We start from the raw sequence: 25,433 nt of genomic DNA, 5'->3' as shown, positions 1-25,433 counted from the left end.
TATGATTGGGTATCTTAATACATCTTTTCCAGGAAGTGGGGAGAATAAAGCAAGGCAAAGCCCTGCAACCACTCAAGTAGTGGCCAGAATTGGGAGATGTTTAGTCACTTCTGTGTTTTGGACAATACTGTTTTTGTCTGAGCACAAGCATGATTACAGAAGGATTTTTGTTTTGTTTTGTTTTGGTTTGCTCTATGAGGGTCAAAGAGTGGCTTTGTCTGGTGTTGGTGTGCTGTGAAATTGATTATGTTGAGCAGGAGAAGGCCAAGGCCTACCCCTGAGTGCTGGCCCAGCTCCTAGAAAGATCAAGGCCTGATGGAGCCAAGCCAGTTCCCAGGCATCAGCAGCTGGTTTTCTCTCTCTCAAATGAAAGTGAGTTTGCTTGGCATTTTAAAGGTGGTTGACAATGCAGGTTCGACCTTTGCTCTTCTCGTAAAGAAGGGTGAAGGCTATAGAATGGACAGGTCTACCGCCTGTTTTCTACAATTCCAAAATCCAAACATTTCTTTATTCATTTGCTGGCAAAACTTGGCCAGAAATGCTGTGATGCTATGTCTAGTCTTTATTTCTCCCACTGAAATGGGCTATAGAAATCAACTGTGTTTGATTATATGTGTTTCTGGTGGGAGTGTTATAGCTTATCTGTCCCTAAGGGTGGGCCTGTATCTGAATTTAAGGACAGTGTCAAATATTTGCTCTCTGAGCATTGGATTACCTTTTAAATAATAATGTTTGTATTGTATCGAGCCACTGATGATATATTATTGAGCTTATGAATTATCTAATTAATATGACCTGTTGTCTTAAATTAGGCAGTAATAAGAGCAAAAAAAATTGTCACTGAGCCCTTAAAGTATGCCAGGAATGATGCTAAGTACTTTACATGCATTATCTCATTTAATTCTCAAACCAACTCTCATGAGGTAAAACTCATCTCTCTCCCTCTTTTAAAGATGAGCAACTGAGGCTATTATAGCTGCCCAAAATCTAGCGGTGTCTAAATGAGCAAGGAGTCAAACCCAGAAACTCCTTCTCCAGAGTCTGTGCTCTTCTCGTTACCATTTTGGAATGTAGTAGGGGTATCTCCTTTATAAGGTGTGATCAAAAGATACGGTGAGTGTTAAAATATAAATAAAATTATTACAGTAAAAGACACATTGCCATTAATCCCCCTCAAAATACTCTCCCTCACTTTAAACACACTTATTCCATCATTTCTTGCCACTTTCTAAAGCAGTTCTGGAAGTCCTCTTTCGTGAGTGTCTTTACTTCCTCCTTCATCATGGCAATTCTCCATGTCACACGTCACTTCTGGTACGGCAATTTCTGTCAAAACATTATGGCGTGTCCTCATCCACCGTATTCACTGGATCTAGTACTGTGTGACTTCTGGCTCTTACCCAAATTCAAAAGGACCATGAAAGGTAAACGTTTTGAATCGATTCAGGACATCGAGGCAGCCATAATAGCACAACTAAAGACACTCACAAAAGAGGACTTCCAGAACTGCTTCATAAAGTGGCAAGAATAGTGGGATAAGTGTGTTCGGAGCGAAGGGAGAGTATTTTAAGGGGATTAATGGTAATGTGTATTTTACTGTAATATATTTTTTTAAAATTTAAACATTCAACATATTTTTTTTATCACACCTTGTATGTGTTTTCTCCAGCTGGCTCAGGGCCTTTTCACCCACTGTCCCTGCCTAATGTAGACCTTTTATGAAGGCCCACATCAAAGATTTCAGCAAAGGAAACCTTAGTGATGGGGATTGGGAGATTGGAGGCACAGTTGAGTTGTTGCTGACCAACCTTATCCTGGATGTAATCATTTTAGAGCTCAGTATGAGATCATCACTGGACTCCCATGGTTTATTTAGTCCTCATATTCTTCATTGTTCCTTATCTCAGAGGAAACCCACTTCTTCTTTCCCATAGGAAATTCCAGTTGGTAGTACAAACTATCTTACAGAGGTGGCTGTCGTGAAAGTAGTCATGCTATTCAGGAATATTTAGTGAGAAGAAAAATGTGATAAACCAAGAAGAAAACAAATAAGCTTTTGTTTGCTTTTTCTGTTTTCCTTACTGTTTCTCTACTCCCAACTCTCCCTTTCTCTCTTCGACTTCTTACCTGGCTTCTCATACTTTTTAATCTATATATTTCTAGCTTATATATTTTACTTTATCTTTTTCTTTCCATGTCTAATTTCTTACAGATATTCTTTTTTCTTCTCTTTTATTTGTACATGTTTTCCTTTTGTTGCTTTGTTCTCTTTCAGCCATGTAGCACACAGTAAATCTGAAGTGTCTTGTGCATACAAAAGTGCAGATAGATGTTTTTGTACTTGGTTATATTTGTACTAAATTATTTGGCAATGAAATAATAAGTGTTTACTGTCTTTCTTTAACTTTTATATCTATAATTGCCTCTATTTTATCCATATCTGAATTGCCTTATTAACACAACATGCCAATTCAAAGGAAGTCGATTATGATTTTATTTTTCTAGTGACCTTTTTGTAGCATATGGTTTATGACAGATTGTTTGCCTGCTATATTGAGAGTGATGGAATAGGATATACCGTGTTGCCCCGAAAATGAGACCGGGTTTTATGTTAAGTTTTGCTCCAAAAGACTCATTAGGGCTTATGCTCAGGGCACGTCACCCTGAAAAATCACGCTAGGGCTTATTTTCCGGTTAAGTCTTATTTTTGGGGAAACACGGTAGTAGTTATTCCCCACTTATTCAAGGGCTAGACTTCATGCATTCAGTCAACATGAACAACAGGCACAGTGCAAAATCCAGAGGGAGTGGGAAGGGGACTGAGACTACCTGAATACAGCATAGCTATTGAATGCAAAGCTGTAGTCTCTAGACTATTAATAGAAATTCATAGTCTTGACAATGGCTACTTAAAAACTAAGAGAAGAATAGGGATGGGCAAGGGAAGAGAGAAGGGGGAAAAAAGAGAAAAAAGGACGGCACAGGAAGAAGAGGTGCAATGGCCATCCAGAACACCCTAGATGGCACATGAAGACAGTGGTGGCAGCTGAGACCAGGGAACAGCATTGGTGGCCAGCAGTGGCAGGTCTTTGAGGGAAGGAGAATGCAGCAGTAATTCAGAAGGAGGAGATGGGACATCTCTACCCTTTAAAGGCAGGAGACATTTGGATCTCAGTTGCTTCAAAGACGATTACTATATGATGTCAGAAGGCATAGTTAAAATGGAATCCATGGGGATATTTGACATCTTTTTTTTAACTACTTTGTTATTATACTGATTCAATGTAAGAATTGGGGTATTATTAAGAGTATAAAATATTTTGAGAACAAATACTAGAAAAGCTTTCGGCAAAATTGTGGGCTGGTGTCAGATATTCAAGTGTCTTATTCCTATGATAGTGTGTAGTCTAATGAGCAAGGTCTCTGAGCAGTGGCCATTATGGAGCAACTCACTTCACCACCCCTGCAACCACTCGCCAAGCATCAGTTCTGCAACTCCAACATTTCTTCCTATTTAATTGGCCACCTTGTTATTAGTCAAATAGATAATAGAGGACAATCTGGTACGAATGCATTTGTGAGAACTGCAATGATATACAGTATTTTGACTGCTGTTGTCTAAAGGATCCTGATAGAAACATGTTGAGGATTTTGAAATCATTTGAGAGCTGGCTTTGTTCTATGATAATATAGTTTATTTTATGTCTCATCCTTGAAAACCAGACAACCCTATATCCTTCACTTGATTTAAAAAAAAAATGCAAGTGACCCCAAACTAAGAATATTTTCAAAGAAAACAAATTCTATTTAACACTTTTTTTAAAATGCACTTGTCATTAGGTGCCTCCTATGAGGCAGGTGTGGTACCAAAGAATTTTCATACATGACCTCTAATCTTTAAAATAGCTCTCCAAGTAGATATAGATACGTCCCATATGTTCTACAGATAAGAAACTCAGGAGCCAAGATTCCAACATGGATGTCTCTGGCTGCATAGCCTGCTTCCGTCTGGACTATCTTCATCATTGCACAGAACAACTGGACCCGAGTAACCCCCTTCAACCACCTAGGCACATGTTGACTATATTCAGTAGGCTTTATTTAAGAAGGTGCAGATGATTTTTGTAAAATTTCCATTGTAAAAAGATTAACATTGAGTCTTAATTAATGTTTTAAAAAGTTATATTGTACCTCACTTGTCCAGAATACTATGCTATCATCATCTATAGGTTGTATTGCTAACTAAGGTATCAGAGTGTAATTTTATAAAATATATTGAAGGTTTGGTTTTAAATCTAAGGTTATACCTTTTATTGGTTTTACTTTAGTTTGATCAGATTTGTCTTTTCTTTCAAAATTTCATGCGTCATCAAGAATTGATATATATTTATTCAGGAATCTTTAGAAGATGTCTACTGTTAAACTTCAACCTTTTTACTTGGTAATTAAAAGATATTTCTAGAAGTATTTTCATGGCATTTTGTGTTCAAGTTAAATTATGGAGTTTTACCTTATAAATGCATAATGAAAATATGTAAGTTCTAGGTGCAACATGATATTTACTTTTGAATCTCTATGTTTGAAAATTCAGATCCCAAATCCTTTGCAAAGGCATTTTCCAGTGGCTATCTAATTGGAGAAGTTCTGCACAAGTTTGAACTTCAGGATGATTTTTCAGAATTTTCAGAAAAGAGGTAAGTGAGATTATTCCTCACTTTAAAAAAAGTCAGTTCCTTTGGCATTTGGATGGTTTTAGCCTCCAAAATTAACTTTTAGGAATCATCAATCTCAAGATTCCCTTTAAACCTAAACCAGCCAAGGATTCCTTTGGTTTGGAAATTGTTGCTTCCTCCTGTGTTCATTTCCCAGGAGTACAAAGCACAGAAAGGTATATGGTTGCAGCCAGACCTCATCCTTAGAAGGGACTCACTTTAATCTCTTCTATACTCCTGGAATTTTAGGCCAGATTACTACTTATTTTGTTCATTGGTTCTGCTTTCTTTTAAGAGAAGAAGTGAAACAGCAAACAGCCAATTAGTGTTTTTCTTTGTGTTTTAAAAATATAAAATAGAACTTAACTAATAGTAAAATAATAATAATAATAATAATAATAATAATAATAATAATAATTTTTGTTTTTAGCAGCTATATTGAGATATAATTTACATACCATTATTCACCATTTTAAAGCATACAATTCAGTGTTTTTAATTATATTTACATATTCACAACTATCTACACACCCAGCCTCTGGTACCCACTGACATCCTGTCTCTATGGATTTGCCTGTTCTATAATTTTGTACCCATGGCATATGGTATTTTGTGACTGGCTTCTTCCACGTAGGATGTTTTCAAGGTTCATCTGTGTTGTAGCATGGATAAGTACTTCTTCATTTCTATTTATTTGCTGAAAAATATCAGTTGGATATACCGCATTTTGCTTATGAATTTATCAATTGATGGATACGAGTTTTTTTCCACTTTTTGGCTATTGTGAATAATGCTTTCATGAACATTGCGTTTTTACGTGGAAATGCTTTCATTTCTCCTGGGTATATAGCTAGGAGTGGAATTGCTGGGTTGTGTGGTCCGTGTTTACATTTTGAGGAACATTCCAACTGCTTTTCAAAGTGCCTGCATCATTTACATTTATACTAGTTATGTATGAAGGATCCGGTTTCTTCAGTCCTCGTCAACAGCTGCGATAGCCTGCCTTTTTGATTACAGCCAGTCTGGTATCTCATGTGATTCTAATTTGCATTTCCCCAGTGACGAATCGTGTTGAGCATCTTTTCATGTGCTTATTAGTCAATTTGTATGGTTTTGTTGGTGAAATGTTATTCCAATCTCTTGCCTGTTTTCTTTTAAATTTTATTTCTTTAAAGCAGTGTTAGATTCACAACAAAATTGAGAGAATGATACAGAGATTTCCCATTAACCTCCTGCCCTCCACATTTATAGCCTCCTCCATTACCAGTGTCCCCCACCAGAGGGTACATCCTTTATGCTTGGTGAAGCTATACTCACACGTCATCATCACTCAAAGTAAATAGTTCACGTGAGGGTTCACTCTTGCTGTTGTACATTCTATAGGTTTGGACAAACATGTAATGACATGAGTCCACCATTGCAGTATCATACAGAGTATTTTCACTGCCCCCACATTATCTGTACTCTGACTATTCATCCCTTCCTCCCCACAACCCCTGGCAACCACTGATCTTACTGTCTCCATAGTTTTACCTTGTCTAGAATGTCATATACTTGGAATCAGATAGTATTCAGCCTTTTGAGATTGGCTTCTTTCACTTAGGAATATGTATTTAGGAATAAGGTCCCTCCAGGTTTTTTCACGGCTTGTTATCTTCTTTCTTCTCAGCGATGAATAATACTCCATTATCTGGAGGTACCACAGTTTCCTTATTTATTCACTTACTGATGGGCACCTTGGTTGCTTTCAAGTTCTGACAATATGAGTAAAGCTGCTATAAACATCCCTGGACAGGTTTTTTTGTGTGGACATAAGTTTGCAGCTCCTTTGGGTAAATACCAAGGAGCAAGATTGCTGGATTATAAGGTTCATTGACTATTTTAAAATATTTTTGAGGAGATTTAAATTTGTGTATCTACTCAGATGGCTGCTAGACTGCTGGTTTTTACAGCCTCCACGGTTGCAAGTTTTGACGTAAGAAACGTCCAAACTGGCGACAATTGCCAGGCAGCAAAATCTCAGAGGATTAAGAAAATGCTCTGGAGAATAGTGGGTGTGCAGTTTATTTTACACATTAGAATCAAAGGCGGAGATGTAAAAAAGGTTACATAAAATCCATTGGAGGTAGATTAAAGGGGGTGGGAAAAAGCAAAGCGAGGCAATCTCTGGGATTGGATAAGATAATTTCTTTTACATTGGTGAGTGAGTACATGCTAATTAATAATTAACATTTACAGCACATGGAAATGGTATTTGGGAACAAGTTAACACTGAGAGGTTCTGTGTCCTCATGCTCTGGTGCAAGGTTGTGCCCTGAGGGGTGGGAATAAAGGGATTACACTAACATTTCAAGGGTATATTATCTTAGATGCAAAAAGACAATAGACAAGCTCATGTAATGTACAGATTGACCTTTGTCAAGGAAGCTGCAGGCCAACGATGTGACTACTGGCCATGACCCGATTTTGGTGAGGGGATTTTATGTTCAGATCATCCTATGTGGTTAATTTCAGTCTCTGAGTTGTAGGGTCTGCTATGGGGGCCTACTCCTGAACTTGTCAGGTTTAATATATGGCCTTTTTTTTTGTCAACAAAGAGTTGCTGGATTTTAAGGGTACATGGAGCTGGGAAGAAGGGAATGGAAATTGGGCAAGTAAAAATGACCAAAAACTCTCTGTTTTCACTGAGATTAAGTTTCATTTTGGTAAATAAATGCTACTTGGATTGTTTCAAGCCCTGGGCTAATTTCTAGAGTTACGAAAAGTTGATTTTTACAATTTTGTCCGTTTTCTTATTGCCTTTATGGCAGAATGGATCTGCCACTCTGAAAGTCTCTCTCTGAATCCATAATGTTTTAACTTGATATTTCCCAGTCAAGCATTCCTTAGTTTTTGACTGCCTAGAATAGTAGGCCTCCATGGAGCAGTAACTATGTTGCAAGACCTCTGGGCAAAAGAATCTGATACTTCCATTCTAAAGGTGAATTATTCTCTGATAAAGGTGAGAGATTCTAAAGGTGAGAGATTCTGCTAGTTGTACAGGTAATAATAGTATGATACAAGACAAATCATGGATTGGTAATATATTTTCATACCAAACAACCCCTCTTTTGCTAATCCCAGATAATTTCTTAAACTTCTACAGTACTGCGTAACATTCTAATCCATACTCTGCACCCTGTATCTCACATCTCTTTCTCACGGACAAAGCATACAAGTTCCATCACAGCGTGGCCCCAACTCCCTCCTTGGCCTGAACTCCCAGCCCTGTGCCACCTCTGTTCCTACCTGCACTGCCTTCCCTTTACTAGAAGCCAGCGTCAGCCTCTAAAGTATAAGAGGTCCAAAGTAGGTAGGTCAGTATCCACACCCTCCTTTATCTCCCGTTTGTTCTCAGGAGTGTTCATATGCTCCTGAGATTTGTGATGATTTGTGTGTAACCAGATTTCCAGTCTTTTTTTGTTGTTTATTATTCTTTTGTGGAAGTTAAAAAACACACACACAAAAAAATGACTTACCTTACACGTTTACTTATTATAACACTGATAACTTTATTGTCACTCTCTATGAGTTTCTTTTATGTTTCACATTGCATATGCAAACACCTTGAAGTTAGGGGTAATGAGTCATTTTTCTTTGCATGTACAGAGCTATCACAGACCTGGTGCATATTTAGCGTTCAATAAATGTTTTTTGAGTTAAAGAATGCTATGTATCCTGATAAATCCTACATACAGAGACCTTGTCTGAATTCAGTAGGAGGAAAACTCTACACCCACATCTTTAGGTGTGGTATCCCCATCAGCTTAAGAAACTTGAGATATCCCAGTTTCTCTGTCTTTCTCAAGTCATGTCTTACAAGGTGCTTTCCAGTGTGACCCTCCTCCACCATTTCTGCTGCATTTTCCACTAACCTGGAGTCCTAAGCTAAGCTGCTGTGGTCCAGAAACACGTCATGTATTTTGTTATGCCTTACACCTTTGCGTATTAATATTCTTCCTTCACTTTCACCACGAGAAACTCTTTTTCATTCTTAAGATCTAGCTCTAAACTCTTCTTTGACTCCCCTAGCAGATTTAGTTCTCTTTTTCTGGTTGTTCTAATAACACTGTGGACGACCCTTTCCTTGTCACATTAAGTTGTAATTATTTATTTATACAATGTCAATTTTTTTTCAGAGTGCCAGTGTCCAAACAATGATCCATGGATGAGTATAGCAATGTTCACTCCTCAACTAGATTACAGAGTTGCTGAACGTTACAGTGTGTGCTTATTCTTTGTGCTCCAAGCTTTGTCTCTGGCCCATAGCAGACATACACTAATGTTTATTGAATAAATGAATGATGTCAGAAAGTATACCTGTTTAGCTATAGAAAACTTAAATGACCATACCAACCGTATCATTCATGCAATATTTCAGGTGTGCTAAATTGATTTGTTAGCAGGGCCATAGAGGGCCTTTGTGTGAAATGGGAAAAAGGACTCCCCATCTGAATGGACATAGCTGTGAAGACACAGAGAGGCCTTAGTGAACAGAGAGGCTTTTGTGCAAAGACAAAGGATGAAGCAGCCTCATGCTAGGGATAGGGCTTGGCCAGCTGAGCACAGGGAAGATTTCACACCCTATCCCTCCTTTGGACAGGAGTGTGTCCTGTTTATCATCATGTGTGACAGCCATGCTTTTCACCCACTATAAAACACGAAGTTTTTGTTTCACTGAGAGCCATCACAATCCTCAACATGGGGAGAGGGACCTACTTGTCCTGACAACAAAATACTATCCATCATTAGTTCTTGGAACAATCCACTGTTTTCCAGGGCACACAGTCGTATAAAGAAGGCAAGGATCAGTAAACCCACGGATATGACCTTTGTAATAGTGTATTTGGTTAGGAAAAGGGTCCTTCTTTGTTAAAGCCTACTTTTTAGGCAGCTGTCTAGTATCAGAGCTTGTGATTTTGTCAGTATTTTTAGTTGCTTTAGTCTAAAATGTAAACAGCAAAAAAAGTATATGTGGCTAATCACTTGAAGTTATTTGCTTTGGAAATTACTTAATCCTAAGAATAACTCATGTAACTCTGAAAGGCTTCTCTGTTTTAGAATATCTTTAGTCCATTTCAAAGGGTGAAAAATGAGCAGATTAGTTATAAGATTAAAAAATAAAGAAGCATGGATATCCCTGGAAGGGCAGCTTCTACTTACCTTGTAAGATGTATTCCCTCACCAGGTGATAAGGAGGAGAGGAGGCAGGTAATCCCTTGGCGAATTAGCACTGCAAGTAGAGAGAGAAAAGACTTTTTTCAGAATACATTTCTTCTTCCTTAGAGTCATCACTTACATCAGATGCTTTGTCTCCAGAGCAAAGAAGTCCCAGTGGTTTCTCTGTGTTCAAAAACAATTGTTGATGCTCATGTAACTGATAAAGTGTGTTGTATAACAAGAGTGGACTTCCATCAATTTAGGCAGCAGTTATACTCTCCAAATTTTGAGTGATTGGAAATTTGAAATCAATATTAATAACTTTAAGAGAGAAGTACTCTTATACCTGGATACTTCTGCCAGTCCATAAAAGCCATTTTAAAGTTTATGTGTAACAAAACCATAATATTCGTAGGCTTACACTGCATTCTGAGGGCCATGCAATATAAGTAAGAGGATGGGAAGTGCCCTTCACTTTTATTGGGTACAGGGCTAAGTTTTGATAAAATCTGGAAATAGCTAATGTTTGCTTTTCGATTCTCCCTCCTGAATTATGTTGCTCCTAACCTCTGCAGCCCAAGGTTATGACCCAGGCCAAAGCCCTGACAAGTGGCTCTAGGCCTTAGCTTTCTAAATATGTGTAGTGGACAAGGCATATAGAACTCCTCGGACAGGGAAATCAAAAGGGGTTTAAGTTACCTGTCCAAGGAATGTACCCACAAGTCATTGATCTGACTACCCTCTTTTACAATCATGCTCTTTAAAATATGATCTTCTTTACCCTAGTCATTTTAGGCAAATGTTTATCTCAAACTATAAAGGCATTTATGGGGCAACAAATTGCAAAACTGGACATGAGAAAACCTGAAAAATAATGTTTACTCTTATTGTCGGTAAGACTTCCTTGTAGCATGCATTATCAATTCTCATTCCCTCTAAGATCAGTTTCTTTTTTATTAATTTAAAATATTATATTCAAAGTTTGATTGATGTATTACAATAGCCTAAGTATACTTTACCAACTATTTCCATTAAAAGCGTAATAACAAATAAAGGAAATATTACAGTAAGTTACACCACACAACTGGAAAAGGAATTCCAGTTATCACGTCACTATTTTTGTTATTGTTCACTTTACATTCCTGTGATACTGGCTCCTTATCATATTAGAAATCATTCAGATATTTCCCCAGTCTCACCTCCTTTTAGAGATGGATTTTTAACTTGCAGTTAATGGCAACTTGGGCTTGATTTTAGGAGGTTCACAAGCACCCAAAATGGTATACACATTTTGTATATATGCATGGATGTATATATTTCCTGTGGAAAAGGTTCCATAGTTTTCATCAGCTTTTCAATGGTACAGATGATTAAAAAAAACGTTTTAAGACCACTGCTTAAGAGCAATCTCTTGAGAGATAGTATACTAGGGACAATATATAAAGTGACTTTTATAAGCTTCTAAAAATTTAATTGCTGAAAGTCAATGCATCTTCCCCAAATAATTTTGTAGTCCAAAATAAAGTTATTGAATGAATTAGAAATTCAGAATCTATAGCATTTCTATAAAGAAATTCTATAGAATTTATAGAATTTCTAAAGAAATTCTAAATTTATAGAATTTCTATAAAGTTAGAAATTCTGCCAAATATACGGCAACTCCCTCTGTTTTAGGGTACCATTTTTGGAGAGAGGGTAGGACTTTCACTTATATTCAAGTATATTCAGTATATATTTTTTTCTTTTAAGGAATGTCACTGAATGTTCAGAAGTTAAAGTAAAGAGAAAATAGGCCAGTGGTTAAAACTGATATTTGTATCCAGTTGGATCAGAGAGAAGCACAAGCGTTGAAAATACATCCAGCATCTTTGGTTTTCTTTCTGTCACTGGATCCATAGGCACATTAACAGCCTAGATCATTTGAAACCTGTATTACAACACTTACCTCAACTTATCACTATTTGTTTATTCATCTATTTTTTCCCCATTATGAAATCCTCAAGGGTAGGAACAAAGTCTTATTCATCTTTGTAAGAATTTTTAAAATATGTAAATTGATTTAAATTTATGCACATATTACTTACATAATAAATTTAATGAATAAATCTTTCATGTAATGGGTATTCAATAAATGTTTTTGGTTGAGATAATAAATTAATAAATGAATGAAATAATGAATTTCTACTAAAATATGAGCCTAATTTGATAACAGGTAATTAAAAAATAAATGTAACTTATAATTAGAAAGTTTTTACTGGTTCTTTTATTTATTAAATTTATTGGGGGTGACATTGGTTAGTAAAATGATATAGGTTTCAAGAGTACATTTCTATATTGTCTATATATCTCATTGTGTGAACACCACACAGTCAGTTCGCTTTCCATCACCATATATTTGACCCCTTTTCCCTTTTCTATCACCCTCCACCCCCCTTACCCTCTAGTAACCACTGAACTATTGTCTGTGTCTATGAGTTTTTGTTTGTCTTTTTCCTTTGTTGCTTTCAGTTTTATATTCCATATATGAGTAAGTCATATGGTTCTCTGACTTATTTCGCTTAGCGTGATAATCTCAAGATTCATCTATGTTGTTGCAAATGGCAGTATTTCATCTTTTCTTATGGCTGAGTAATATTTCATTGTATATATGTGGCACATCTTCTTTATCCAGTCATCTATCAAAGGGCACTGTGAATAATGCTACAGTGAACATAGGGGTACATACATCTTTATGAAAAAATATTTTCAGATTTTTTGGGTAGATACCCAGAAGAGGGATTGCTGGGTTGTATGGTAATTCTATTCTCATTTTTTTAAAGAAACTCCATACTGTTTTCCACAGTGGCTGTACCAATTTACATCCCTACTAGCAGTGTATAAGGATTCAGTTTTCCTCACAACCTCTCCAACACTTATTATTGCTTGTCTTGTTGATAATAGCCATTCTAACAGGTGTGAGGTGGTATCTCATTGTGGTTTTGATTTGCATTTCCCTAATAGCTAGTGAAGTTCAGCATTTTTTCATATATCTGTTGGCCATTTGTGTGTCTTCTTGATCCTCTGCCCATTTTTTTAATTGGATTGTTTGTTTTTTTTGTTGTTAAGTTGTACAAGTTCTTTATATATTTTGGATATTAGTCCCTTATTGGAGGCGTTGTCTGCAAATATCTTCTCCCATTTGGTGGTTGCCTCTTTGTTTTGTTGATGGTTTCTTGTGCTATGAAGAAGTCTTTTAGTTTGATAGAGTCCCATTCATTTAGTTTTGCTTTTACTTCCCTTGCCTTTGAGGTTAAATTCATAAAATCCTCTCCGAACCCAAGGTCCATAAGTTTACTACCTATGCTTTCTTCAATGTAATTTATTGTTTCTGGTCTTATGTTTAAGTCTTTGATACATTTTGAGTTACTTTTGGTATATGGTGACAGATAGCAGTCTAGTTTCATTCTTTTGCATGTGGCTTTCCAATTTTCTCAGCACCATTCATTGAAGAGGCTTTCTTTTCTCCATTGTATGTTTTTGGCTCCTTTGTTGATAATTATCTGCCCATATATATGTGGATTTAATTCTCGGTTTACAATCCTATTCCATTGTTCTGTGTGTCTGTTTTTCTGCCAGTACCATATTGTTTTGATTAGTGTTTTGTAGCCTAAATTGAAGTCAGGCAGTGACCTCCAGCCTTGTTCTTTTTTCTTTGGATTGCTTTGGCTATTCAGGGTCTTTTGTGGTTCCATACAAATCTGATGATTTTTTTTTCTATTTCTTGAAAATGTCCCATTGGGTTTTTGGTAAGGATTGCATTGAATCTGTATATTGCTTTTGGTAAGATGGCCATTTTAACTATATTGATTCTTCCAATCCATGAACATGAAATATCTTTCCATTTCTTTGTGTCTTCTTCAATTTCTGTTAATAACGTCTTATAGTTTTCAATGTATGCATCCTTCACATCCTTTGTTAAGTTTGTGCTTTATTCTTTTTATTACAATTGAAAGGAATTGCTTTTTTCACTCACTTCTCTGACATTTCATTGTTAGTGTTTAGGAATGCAATGGAATTTTGTACATTGATTTTCCTGCAACTTTACTGTATTTGTTTATTGTTTCTAATAGTGTTTTGGTGGAGTATTTAGGGTTTTCTATATAAAAAATCATGTTGTCTGCAAAAAGTGACAATTTAACTTTTTCATTCCCAGCTTGGATGCTTTTTATTTCTTTCTTTTGCCTGATTCCTCTGGCAAGGACTCCCAATACTATGTTGTATAACAGTGGTGATGGGGTCAACCTTGTCTTTTACCTGATCTTAGAGGAAAAGCTTTCAGTTTTTCACCATTAAGGATGATATTAGCTGAGGGTTTGTCATATATGGTCTTTATTATGTTGAGATAGTTTCCTTCTATACCCATTTTCTTAAGTGTTTTAATCATAAATGAATGTTGTATCTTGTCAAATGCTTTTTCTGCATCTATTGAAATGATCATATGATTTTTATCCTTTGTCTTGTTGGGTATTGTATGACTTCTACCTGTTTCCTTTTTTTTATGTTATGTGTCTCAGTTCTGGATTTTTTTTTTTTTTTTGGAGTTTCATAGATACAGTAGTCCTTTTTCTTCAGCATGCTTCATATCTGCATTCCCCCTTGCAAATTCAGATCTTTACTCCCTCTCCTTTTATGCTTTTGTTGTCATAAATTATCCCTGATTATGATGTGAGTTGATTTCTGATTTGCAGTAGCAAACAGTCTTTTTCTTCTCTTTTACTTTTCTACATTTTTATCTCCTTTGCTCTTGATATGTTTAAGTGTATAGTGCCCTATTCTGTGTAGGGGTTGCCATTTCCTGCTTCTGTCTGTCTGTTAGTAATCTTGCTCATAATCTTGTATCCCTTTGCCTTTTTGTTTCAAGTAGAATAAACTCCTTCAGTAGTTCCTGTAATGCAGGTCTTGTGATGCAAAATTCTCTCAGCTTCTGTATATCTGGAAAAGTGTTTATTCCTCCTTCATATCTAAAGGATAATTTTGCTGGTTATATTATTCTTGGCTGGTAATTCTCTTTCAATAGTTTGAATATTTTATTTTACTCCCTCCTTGTTTGTAGATTTTCTGCTGAAAAGTCTGATGATCTTTTGGCTTTCCTTTGTAGGTTATAGCCTTCTTGTCCTGGGCTGCCTGAGGATTCTTTCTTTATCATTAATTTTTGATAGCTTCAGTATAATGTGCCTTGGAGAAGACCTGTTAGGATTTGAGGATCCAATTCTTTCCATAGGTTTGGGAAGTTCTTGTCAACTATTTGTTTGAATAGACTCTCTGTGCCCTTCTCCCTCTCTTCTCCTTCTGGTATACCCATTATTATTACATTGCTCTTTCTGATGGTCAGATAGTTCTTGTAGAGTTCTTTCATTTCTTTTAACTCTCAAGTCTCTTCTTCCATCTGCATCATTACCAGATTTTTATCTTTGATATCACTAATTCTTTCCTCCCTCTAGTCAGCATTATTTCCTAATCTCGCTATTTCCTTCTCTATCGCTTTATTGAGTTCTTCAGCTCCAGAATTTCTGTTTGGTTCTTTTTAAAATTTCAAACTTTTTGGTAAAATATTTATTTTGTTTGTTGATTTTATTTCTGAGTTCATTAAACTACCTATCTGAGTTTTCTTGCATCTTGTTGAGCTTTTTTAGAACTGCAATCTTGAATTTTCTATTATTTAAGTCGCATATTTCCATATCTTTTAAGTTTATTTTATGGAGATTTTTCATTTTGTTTCTCAGCTGCCTTCTTACCTTGTTTATTAATGGCAATTACTGGATTATTTCTCTTCCTGGGCATCTACGGGAGTGAATTCTGCAGCAGGTTGATATGAAGAGGTCTTTCTTTTGCCTTCCAGTAGGTAGCACCGGAACATTTTATTTTCTCTTTTGCTGTTCAAGCTTCCTGTATAGTGGGAGATTTCCTGGGGAGGTGGGCTTATCCTCTGTGACCAGGTCACCTTAGTCTCAGGGCACCACCTTGTGGGAAGGTGTGGTGGGCAATGGGGTCCTGAGCCTCTGAAATATTAGTGCTGCCCCTGCAGACAGATGCAGAGGTCTGCTCAGCAACCCTGGATGCCCCTGCTGCGATCAGCCAGGAAAGATGGGGGCGGGGTGGGCTGGGAGAGGTGGCAGGCGTTTTTTGTGGCTCTGCTCTCCTCTGAGCAATGGCAACTCCCAGACCACAGCTGTCTCACCTCTATAGCTCCTCCCCCATCACTGGGATTAGCTGCACCATGTGTCTGCCACTCAGGAACTGTCTCTCCAGTTCCCATGGCTGCAGATATCCTGCTCTTACAGTGTTACCATGTTGTTGTTGCTTTCCCCTCTGGGGCCCACTGCTAACACTGGGAGGATGTGGGAAGGTGAGCTCTGGGAGGGTGGGGAGAGGCGGTCGGGCTTAATGGCTTTGTTTTTCTACCTGGCAGTGAGGGCTATTTGACCCCCATTGTCACACTGCAGTATTATAGGCAGTATTATATACAGAACCCTCAAGCAGGATTGCGAGGGCCACAGAAAGTGCACCCGCAGTCCCAATCCTCCCCTCTCCCAGGACTACCATCAGCTCCGGGCTTCGTCCTGCGGCTCCTGTCTCTGCCTTTTCCCCTTCCCCACTTCCCGTTTGCCCCCATTTGCCTTCAGATGTTTCACTGTGTGGACATCTCAGACGTGTTTTTGTGTTACATAGGGAATCTTCTGTTGCATTATAGCTGGTCAATTTGTTGTAACTTCAAGGGGGAGTTTCAAAAAGCACCCCTCACTTTTTGAGGTCACTTTTACAGATTCTTAAAGTAGTAGTATAAACTGTAAAATGAAGATTACGTAATTAATTTGATTAAGTAGCTGATACTATTTAAGTAAATATTTTTGACAGTGCCTAAGAGGATCATTATTAGAGATGTCAATGCAATATTTCTGGCTATTTTCACATTAAGTTATTTATTCTTTATTTATTTCACATATAAGTTGTTTATTCACATTAAGTCATAATAATATCTAGTCATATCATTTAAAGAAATGGATATTTAAATTGAAATTTTGTCTTTTGAGTAACGTATTTCAAAACTATAGTTAAGTTTCTCCATTTAGAAGAAGAAATCTAGTTATCTGGTTTTATGTTGACTTCTTGTAGAAATTCTAGCACCTATTTTAACAGATCAGTATATAAAATTAATGAGTTTTAGTTTAGCCATTCAAGAGAAATAAATGCATGGAGTGTGGGACAATGGAAAAGCTCAATGTATTCACAAGACTGAGAGGTTTTAGAGGGGAATGATATATTTAAAAGAACATAAGATAATTCAAAATATTGGATCATGATAATACCTCTGATACTTTTTTTTTTTTTAATTCAATGCTAGTGTCTAAATATGTAAAATATTTGAATGCCTAGGGTTTCAAGTGCCCAACTTAATAACTTTTCTCGCTTGGAGCCAACACTTCACCTTCTGGGGGTGCAGTTTGATCAGAATGTGGCTAACGACATTATCACAGAAAAGCCTGGGGCAGCAACAAAACTTTTATATCAGTTGTACACTGCTCTTCAGAAGAAGAAGAAATGTGGACTGACAGGAACAGAAATCCAAACCATGCAACCCCTGATAAGTATGAGACTTCAAAACATGAAAAGTGAGGCATTTCGAGATGTAAGTACATAAAGAAATATAAGCATATCAATGTAAAACTCGGTCAAGAGAAATGACCGAGTGATGTTGCATTCTCAGAATAGCCCCATTGGGTATATATATATATATATATATATATATATATATATCCGTTATGGATGTTATTGGCCATACTTGGGTCTTATTTTATATTAATATTTTCAATGCATTTACCCATTTTTGATGTCTCCCTCCATTCTATCCACATTTTCAATAGCTTGTCAAATTCTGTTTGTTCCTAATTCCTAGTGCTTTTATACTTGTTCCTCTCTTTCCATTTCTACCCTTATCACATCTGCTCAGATCTCCTTAGGAACTACCACAACAAGCTACTAACATGTCTCTCGACCTTCAGGCTTTCTTCTAGAGGTTAATCAACTGCTACACGAATCATCCCTAAATTCCACCTACTTTCATTGGGTTCTTCTCTTGCTCAGAAACCTTCTATTTTACATATATCCTGTCTCCCAACTTAGACTGGCATACAAAACCTTTCTCTAAATCATCTCTACCTGTCTTACTAACTTTATTTTTTCATAGTCCTCAGCATAAAGTCTTTCTTCTACATTGGTTGGCAGCTTGTTCTTGAATAGGACTTGTATATTCCTGCTCTTCCCTCTCTCTCACCCAAGCTCACCCTTCTCGTCTCCTCTTCCCCCAAACTTTTCTCTGGGTACTTCTGTGCAACCTTCCCAGTACACATGGACTCTTCACGTGAACCTCAGGTATTCTCACTCTCTGGTGTTTACCTCCAGTTCTGATGTTGTTGCTAACTTTCATTTTTTATTTGTCTTATGGCCTTACAAGATGTTTCAGTTCCTCAGATTCAAGGAAAATGCCTAGTACAATGCTTTGAACATTGCAAATACTCATTAAATTATTTTTAGTTGATGCAGCTTTTTAGTTGGCAATTCTATCCAGTTCCTGTGTGATTTCCTTATGGTAAGGGAAGTGCATTAACTTTTCCAGGTCTCTAGTGTAATGGGGAGTGTACTAATGCAGTACTCTAAATATAAATTAAATTAATTAAAATTTTAATTTATGAAGCAACAATGACATAATAGATGTGAAGGCCATTTCCACTTTCAGATTTGTCTCTTCTTAATGGACATCCTTATGAGCCTGGTAGCAGAATGAACTGAGGACCCATAGAGAGCTAGAAATTAGATTAGTATTTAAGCTGAATGACTTAGTATTGCATTTTATCTCCTTCATTTGCAAGCTGAACTTTGGGCCAGTCCCTGGAACAATCTCAGTCTCAATTATCCCAACAATAAAAACAGTGATGGTCATCTCTATCTGCCTCAGAGTTAGGCTTTTTTGTAGCTTTAAGAAGACAAGATACAAGACAAATTTTTGTGAAGTATAAGATAGTCAACAGTAACAAGTGCTATAAGAGCCGTGTAGATGAGGCCAAACAAGAGACCACTGGGATTAACATTGGTCCTGGGTGACCTACCAGAGTCAATCATTCATTCACTGAACAAATATTTGTTTGGAGCCTACTTTATGTCAGGCGCTTGCACGTTGAACCCAACCCTCTTAGAGGTTACCTTTTAGGGAGAGAAAATTATTTCAGTAGAATGGTGTGGATTGCAGTGAATTGAGGAGTAAATTGGAATGAGGAAGAAATTTGGAGGTAAAGGAAAAGAGAAAATAAGAACAGTAGCTGCAGGAGAGAGACTCAAGGAAAGTGTGAGATTGTTTAGTTTGTGGATATAGGTATTGGGACAATTTGTTAGTTGAGAAAAAGAATCAGTGTCGGGGATGACTGGTGTGATGACGAAGTAGAAGGAGATCCTCAAAGGAAGAAAAGAGGAGGAATGAGTCAATTGGTCAGATGAAGGAGGAGACATTTCAGGAAAAAATAGAGGTGACTTTGATACGATGGAAGAAGAGACCGGTGTTTATTACATAGTAATATTAATAATGACTAAAATTCAGTGAACGTATATAGTGAGGTGCTAAGCCCTGTTCTAAGGGCTTTATATATATTGTCTCACTTGGTCTTTAGAACAGTCCTATGAGGTAAGAATTTTTATATTCCCGTTTTGCAGATGATGAAACTGAGGTACAAAGAGGTTAGGTAACTTGCTCAACTTCATGAAGGTGGTAGCTGAAACTCAAACCTAGGCAGTGTGACTCTAGAAGCCACACACTTAACAGTAGATACGGTTTCTCAATGAGTATTTCCTGAGTTGAGGGAAAAATAAGACTTAAGTTAAAGATATATAACATGTACTTGTATGTGTTGACGTGGAGAGGTAGGAGTTTCAAGGACCTTACATTTACATTGCCTCTGTGAAAATGGATGCCAAGCGATTTTTAACAGAGAGAAGAGTAGGAAGGTGTGTAAGGGCTTAAAGTCAGCTCGAAGATCCTTAAATGTTATTCTGAGTAAGTCCCAGTATCTACTGAGGTAGTGTTAGGAGAGAAGGACCAACAATGGTTGATCAATGGGACCATCTCTTTTTGCTTTTAGTAGGTATTCTGCTTTTAAGGAGATCACTATTGGATAAAAAAATTTAGTTACGTGCATTGTGTCCTCCTCTGTAGTCATCTTTGAAATGACTCAAAGGTATTCTGCTTTTAAGGAGATCACTATTGGATAAAAAAATTTAGTTATGTGCATTGTGTCCTCCTCTGTAGTCATCTTTGAGAGTTCACTTTCTTGCACTGTTGCATTCTCATTTCCAGTGGCCTGGAAGTTTTCATATTTCCTCACTTTTTACTAAGAAGTGGCTCGAGTAATGGAAAAAACCTGGCTTCTCAAATTGTCTTTTATGTGTTGAAATTGGTTTTATAAAATAATTTTTATGAGCATGTATTTCCAAAAATTCAAATGCCATTCATTGAAAATTAAGCTCAGAGCAAAGAAAAACAAATTACTATAAAAGTATATGTGAGACTATTTTATAAGAAGGAGTTCAAATCATGTTTTGTTTTGTTTTTTAATTCTCCTCACATAAATTAAGGATATGAGTGATTAGTATGGGGCTTGAAATTATTTTAACCATCGCCAATAGTAATTCACAGAAATTTTATTTTAAAGACAAATTTTATGTTTGCTTATAATGACAGTATACTCTTTATTCTCTAGTGACAGGATCTTTTGCAATGCTTTCTTCATTTAGAGACTTAGAAATCTGATACCACGTCAATCTGATTTCAATCTGATGCGAGTTACACACAAGTTTCAAGAAAAATATAAACACATGAGAGAAGATCTTGTCCGCATGCATTTTGAGAAACTTGAAAATTTTCAAAAAGTCAAGGAAGAACAAAGATATATTAAGATCGAAAAGGTTTTGTAGAATGATTTTAACAGAACTCCTTAGTGCATATATATACCGTTTGCGATTTGTGCCTAGAGTGCACATTGCATAAGCATCGGCGTAGCACAAGCTACAGGTTCCTGATGACACGTGATGCCTGGCCCTGCTCTCACCTCGCTCTCCCTCATATTTCCCCTTTCTCCTTCCCACTCTTGCTAATTGTCACCTCCACATGTGGCTAAGAACAAGAACTGCCATTCTCTGGAATGACAGGACAAGTTCATCTCTTTTTAAGTTGTCCAGAAGAAATTAATGCTTCTTTTATGTTGTAGTGATGGGGTTTGCCACTGGCTACTCCAGGGAAGGCTATGACCATTGTCACCACTGGGGGAGATGGAGGACACTGCCCCCCTCTTTTTACCCTACTTTGCAACCCCTTGGTCTTTCTGCCTTGCCCCACTTGTGTCTTCCTGGGTGATGGGGGGTGATGCACTGCTTGCTTCCATTTCCAACGCCCTTAAACATCTCTTAACATCCTCCTGACCCTTCTGACTTTGACGAACTCCCTGCTGCTCCTCATATTTCTCTGGAAGTCTTTAATGGTTTTCTGTGCCTTTAAGGACACAAGAAGACTATGGTGTGTGGAATCATTAAAGACTTTTAAGAGAATTTCAGGTGACTATGTGTATGGAATGTGTAAACTACAGGCAAAAGAATGATGGTTCTTGTCATTGCACTGTAAATCACTTTACATTCATATATTTAGAATGATAAGAAATTAACATATTCTGAGTGTAGTCGGCTCCTTGTGGGGGGGGGGAGGGGATGTGGAAGTGGGTGGTGATGGTGGTAGATGAGAGACAAACTCTGGAAGATGTTACGATGCCATTACTTACCAGAGAGCAGAGTGGATAAAGGATTGGGCTTCCCTAGGCATTGCATGATAAGGAGACAAGGCATTCTTAAAATAGTGTTTAACTTGAGACCGAATGCTGGGACTCTATATGGAACCAGCCTACCCAGTTTTGATGTGCCAAGTCTAATACAGAAAGTCTCCAAAGAAAGTTGAGAAAAACAAATATTAACTATTTTTAAAATATTAGATATTTAAATACTTTTTTCAGTATAGCATTAAATATTCTGAAATACATTATTACGTTAAAAATCATAAGAAGCAAATGGGACAAAAAACAGAGCATATGTCTTCCTGGTTTTCTTAAGGAAAAAAGGTAAACATATTGCAGTTAAATAAAAATTCACATTTTAGAAAATAAACTGAAGAAAAAATTTAAATTATTTGTAATTTCTGATTTTTTTTAATGGTGAATTGAAGTTTCTTATCTTGGGATATAGGTATTAATGATCTTATTAGTTCTATGTAATAGTAGTAAAGACACGATTAGTTTCACATGTTGCCTCTTAAATCGTTTATTTTAAAATATTTTATCTGACTTTCACTGTATTTTTTTCAGTTGTGCCCTTCTGCTTATATTCTTCTTAAAATAATTCCATCCTAGATGGAGAAGAGATGATTCAATAATGTTATCACATAAAGCAGTGTTAGTTCCGTATCTTATGTAGCCTCTGAACTCACTGTTTAAGTATTACTGAATTTGGGGGAAGCTTGTCATCTCTGTTGTGCTCCTAGGAGCCCTCTTAGAAACCATATCTTAGACTGAATTTTTTCTTCAGACCATCTTCAGAGGCAGAATTTTCTCTTCCCATTATTGGGTAGGTCATGAAGGTAAAACTGGGAAATAATTATTGTATTTGGGTTACCTTTATTATCCTTTCAGTATCTACACCCAGGATGAAAATACATTTGATTGGCATAGTTTGGGGACTCCAAAATTGTATTTTTCGTATCATACTTTTCAAAATACGTCATACTCATTCCTGCTTCATAGCATTATGTAGTTGTGACACCTAGACCATTGGTTAATAGCTGAGAATTTCAATGGAAACATTGTATGTGCACCTGTGAGTGTATAGCTGCCTGTTATTCTCACAAACTGAATCACTAAACTAATATGTATGGGATATTCAGCAACGCTTGAGCAGAAGACGACAAAATGAAATAATGGCCAAAATCCAAGCAGCTGTCATACAGATTCCGAAACCTGCGTCAAACCGTACTCTGAAAGCACTTGAAGTCCAAAAAATGATGAAAAAGAAAAAAGAGGCAGACGTAAGTGATATAATATTAAATCCTTTAGTATTGTGTTGTGTTTATCTTAATAATGATTTTTCCCTAAAACATACATATAGAGGGACTTCCAAAATTTCTTACTTTCTTTTCACATTATCGCTGACATTGTCCCTTCTCATTACAAATTCCTTCACTGTATGCATATTCAACCCATTTATACTGTTATTTGCTCAGAAACAGAGACTGTAGCTTTAGGCCAGGGATGACAAACTCCTGTTAAACGATAGTACCTGTGTTGAGGACTCTGTAGTCGCTAATAAACTAGGCCAGAATGGGTGTCGTCATAATGGCTTGTGACTCCCATGGGTATAACAGGGGCCAGTGGAGGTGCACATACCATGTATGTACCATTTCTACTATATTTTTACTCAATTTCTCCTCACCATGCTGTACCATTTTTTAATGACTCCTAGAAATGTGAAGTGATTTGCTTGTTGTCAGTATATTTAAATTTAAGATACTACCCAAGGGATATTTTACTGGACCCTACCAGCTGTCAATCATTCCAAAGACTGCAGTCTGATTCTATGTTGGAGGGGAACAGTACTGCATTTTGATACTGATTCCTACAATCTACACTACCTGCTAATACAATGATGTTAGTGATATTTTTGCCCATAATCTAAGAAAAAGATTAATAGCTACCATTTATTGAATATCTGCTATGTCAGGCTGTGGATTGGGCACTTCACATTATCTTTAATTTGTGAATAACTCTCTAGGTAGGGTATTATTTTGCCCATCTTGTAGATAAGGAAACTGAGACTCGGAAAGCTGACATGTTTTTTACCCAAGTTCATGATGCTAGTAAAGCAGAGGTTGACAGGTATCTCTGATTTCTAAACCTGTTGCATTTTATATTAATCCACATTTTTTTAATATTAAAAAAAATCCTGTACTTGGATTCTACTAAAATATACTACCCACAGAGGTTTTTTTCTTCCTATCTTAGTCAGTATAATTCTCACATTTCTCAGTTGAATAAATTTTATTAAGAATTTGCAGTAGACAGAGGATGAGCTAAAATCAAGTTTCAGAGAGCCAATTAGTAAATAAAGTAGCGTGAGAAATGTTTAAATCATTTAAAAATGTTTAAATCATTTAAAAAAATATTTATATCCAAAAAATGCTTATTCTCATGAAAGAGAATTGCAATTAAAAGTGTCAACTATACTTCAATAAAAGTTTTTTTAAATAAAAAAAATCATGTCCTGATTCTTTGATAATCTTCATGCTGATTAAATGCCCTTTGATATACTATCAGAGCTAAAATTGTGACCTGAATTATTCAGATTAGGCAATTTTCACATTCTGTTAGGTATATTTATCCTAGAAGTAACAAATCAGAATTATAAAACTACTCTAGAGTACAGCTTTTTATATCTCACCTAATTAGCTTGAGTTAATATTGCATGTCACTTTACAAACTTGAATGAATATGGTAAATGAAGATTTTCAATGGTTTTTAGAGGCAGAAAACTGATAATGAATTTTTTTTGAAGGATGTGACCAATGAGATTAAGAAGTTTGAAGCATTAATAAAAAAGGATCTCCAGGCAAAAGAGAGGTAGGATGTGAACTATTTTAATAATCATAAAACTACATTCTTTTCTACCTATAAGTTTTGAATATTTAGAAATAGTTTACCTGGAATAGCTTTCCAAAGATCTTTTTTCTTTATAGAATCTTCATTAAGAGAGTATATAAAGGAAGATAAATGACCTAAAATTCAAATTAATTGTTCATTAGCAACTTTTGTAAAGATCAAGAGGGAAGGCGGCTATTAAGAAACGTGAAGTTAAATTACTTTTCTGTGGTGTGCTTACTCTTCTAAGTTCACACACATTTTTGAAACATTTCCCTAAAATTGTTTCCAGTTAAATTTGTCACAGTAAAGCCTTTATTAGACTTTTGTTGGTTTCTCTCATGTTGCATTTGTTGCATCCTCAGCATTTGGCACAGAGATTCAATAAAAAGTTGTTGAATGAGTTTGTTGACCAAATGTCACTCAGTTCACTGAATTCATTGCAAAAAGTTCCTGGTTGATGGACTTCATTTGCCCAAAGATAAAGATCTCCCTTTTTGTTTCCTATTAAGGGTCATTGACCCACAGAAAATAATCATTAGTAACTACATATGTAGGAGCAACTTGAATGTTTTGTCTTTTTTCACATTTTTACATGGAAACTACCAAACTCTACTTATTTATATTTATAGAATATGAAATCTTTGTCAAAAAATAAAAACAGACACAAATTATATACTTTGGTTCCATATTAATATTTCTGAGGGAATAGAGTCAAATGAGTAGGAATAAGGAAAAAGCTAGACGAAGAAATGGTGAGGAAGGAAAA

General features: G+C 36.4%; 1 protein-coding gene across 1 annotated transcript in view; it reads left to right on the top strand.

Annotated features, from left to right (window-relative positions):
- Positions 1 to 25,433, top strand: part of SPEF2 (sperm flagellar 2) — a 165,885-nt gene that overhangs the window by 6,430 nt on the left and 134,022 nt on the right. Inside the window, exons 2-6 of the mRNA XM_081053291.1 lie at positions 4,592 to 4,694; positions 17,325 to 17,577; positions 20,730 to 20,900; positions 22,918 to 23,058; positions 24,582 to 24,646. Of these exons, the coding sequence (XP_080909417.1) occupies positions 4,592 to 4,694; positions 17,325 to 17,577; positions 20,730 to 20,900; positions 22,918 to 23,058; positions 24,582 to 24,646 (733 nt within the window). The remainder of the gene's footprint in view (positions 1 to 4,591; positions 4,695 to 17,324; positions 17,578 to 20,729; positions 20,901 to 22,917; positions 23,059 to 24,581; positions 24,647 to 25,433) is intronic.

Source organism: Rhinolophus hipposideros (genome assembly GCF_964194185.1).
Source record: "Rhinolophus hipposideros genome assembly, chromosome: 7".
Taxonomy (NCBI): Eukaryota; Metazoa; Chordata; class Mammalia; order Chiroptera; family Rhinolophidae; genus Rhinolophus; species Rhinolophus hipposideros.
This window is presented reverse-complemented; position numbering and strand designations above follow the sequence as displayed.